The sequence below is a fragment of the Mandrillus leucophaeus genome, unplaced genomic scaffold (genome assembly GCF_000951045.1).
Source record: "Mandrillus leucophaeus isolate KB7577 unplaced genomic scaffold, Mleu.le_1.0 Scaffold127, whole genome shotgun sequence".
Classification (NCBI taxonomy): Eukaryota; Metazoa; Chordata; class Mammalia; order Primates; family Cercopithecidae; genus Mandrillus; species Mandrillus leucophaeus.
The window spans coordinates 4,376,897-4,379,270 of NW_012101098.1; the positions used below are offsets into that span (position 1 = coordinate 4,376,897).

Below are 2,374 nucleotides of genomic sequence, written 5' to 3' on the forward strand. Positions count from 1 at the left end.
TACAGAAAATTAGCCAGGCGTGGTAGTGGGTGCCTGTAGTCCCAGCTACTCGGGAGGCTGAGGCAGGAGAATGACTTGAACTCGGGAGGCGGAGCTTGCAGTGAGCTGAGATCGTGCCACCGCACTCCAGCCTGGGCGACAGAGCAAGACTATGTCTCAAAAAATAATAATAAAAATAAAAAATAAAAAAGAATATGTATCTAAAAGAAGCAATGAACCTTCATCCACCTTGAAATATTGTTACAATAATTGTGTAGCAAATTGATCGCCTCTGGGCATCTTCGGAGCCCAGAGGAAAGGACATTATTGCTCAAATACTTCTCTTTGTCTTATTTAAAAGAACTATGAGGCCAATTCTAAGGCCAATGATGTATTCCTAACATTAAATTCTAAAAGGAGCCTATAATGGTTGTGTGCCTTCAAGGGACATTATGTAACAACACAAATAACATCTCTTTAAAAAGTGTTTCTAAGGTATCAAGAGAAAAAGTGGAGCATATTTACAGGAGCAAAGCTGGAAACATCCAGTTTTCTCTGTGTCTGATGATTGAGGTTACCAGAGAGAGGGAGAGGCACGTTTCTCACGTTACCACGGTTATCCGATCGATTTTTATCACTATGTCCTTGATACTAAAACATTTCTCTAAACTGCTTGAACCAAGGTGCAAAGAGTTTAACGCGTGCTTAGTACACTGCAGAGCTTGCAATAGATGTGAGGGAAATTCTTGATAGCTTGGTAAGTTTGCCAAATTGCTCTTATGGATGTCTTTTATGATTTGAGACTCAAGAAGGCCACGTGTGGCCAGGCGTGATGGCTCATGCTTGTCGTCCCAGCACTTTGGGAGGCCAAGGCGGGTGGATCACCCGAGGTCAGGAGTTCAAGACCAGCCTGGCCAACATGGTGAAACCCCGTCTCTACTAAAAATACAAACAATTAGCCGGGTGTGGTGATGGGAGCCTGTCATCCCAGCTACTCTGGAGGCTGAGGCACGCGATTCGCTTGAACCCGGAAGGCGGAGGTTGTGCCACTGTACTCCAGCCTGGGTGACAGAAGGATAATCTGTCTCAAAAAAACAAAAAAACAAGACCACATGGAAAGCCAGGTGCAGTGACTCCTGCCTGTAATCCCAGCACTTTGGGAGGCTGAAGCAGGTGAATAACTTGAGGTCAGGAGTTTGAGACCAGCCTGGCCAATATGGTAAAACTCCAGTCTTTACTGAAAATACAGAAAATTAGCAGAGTGTGGTGGCAGGTGCCTGTAGTCCCAGCTACTGGAGAGGCTGAGGCAGGAGAAGCGCTTGAACCGGACAGGTGTAGGTTGCAGTGAGCCAAGATTGCACCACTGCACTCCAGCCTGGGCGACAGAGTGAGACTCTGTCTCAAAAAAAAATAAATAAAAATAAAAAATTAGTAACATAATTTACCGTGTCTGACCCCAATACAATTAAGGGATGAGTCTGTAATAAGAAGGTGAACTAGAACAATCCGCACGCATTGGCAAACTGGCCAAGAGATGGCATGATCACATGTGGGTCCAGGGCATGAGGCACTTAGGCAGCAATGCCGTCAGCCTCTCACACCTTCTCCTGCTTGCCCCGCAGTGCCTGCTACTCAGCCCACGCAGCGTACGCCCAGAGCAAGCTGGCCCTCGTCCTGTTCACCTACCACCTCCAGCGGCTGCTGGCGGCGGAGGGAAGCCACGTGACCGCCAACGTGGTGGACCCTGGGGTGGTCCACACGGACCTCTATCAGCATGTGTTCTGGGGCACCCGTCTGGTCATGAAGCTTTTCAGCTGGTTGCTTTTCAAGGTAAACCCCTTCTGCTTCTCTGATTCATGGCTACACGTGAAGATGCTACGGGAAAGGGGTTCCCAATCCAGACCCCAAGGGAGGGTTCTTGGATCTCATGCAAGAAAGAATTCAGGAGGAGTCTGCGGTGCACAGCGAAAGCAAGTTTATTGAGGAAGTAGAGGAATAAAGAATGGCTGCTCCGTAGACAGAGCAGCCCCGAGGGTTGCTGGTGGCCCATTTTTATGGTTATTTCTTGATGATACGCTAAACAAGGGATGGATTATTCATGCCTCCCCTTTTTAGACCATACAGGGTAGCTTTCTGATGTTGCCGTGGCATTTGTAAGTGTCATGGTGCTGGTGGGAGTGTAGCCGTGAGGACAACCAGAGGTCACTCTCGTCTCCATTTTGCTTTTTGTGGGTTCTGGCCGACTTCTTTACTGCAGCCTGTTGTATCAGCAAGGTCTTTGTGACCTGTACCTTGTACCGACCTCTTATCTCATCCTGCGACTTGGAATGCCTTAACCGTCTGGGAATGCAGCCCAGTAGGTCTCTGCCTCATTTCACCCTGCCCCCATTCAAGA

At 48.1% G+C, this 2,374-nt stretch overlaps 1 protein-coding gene across 1 annotated transcript in view; it reads left to right on the forward strand.

The window, feature by feature from the left end:
• Positions 1-2,374, forward strand: part of DHRSX (dehydrogenase/reductase (SDR family) X-linked) — a 322,723-nt gene that overhangs the window by 289,213 nt on the left and 31,136 nt on the right. The window contains exon 6 of the mRNA XM_011972124.1: positions 1,602-1,809. Coding sequence (XP_011827514.1) covers positions 1,602-1,809 — 208 coding nt within the window. The remainder of the gene's footprint in view (positions 1-1,601; positions 1,810-2,374) is intronic.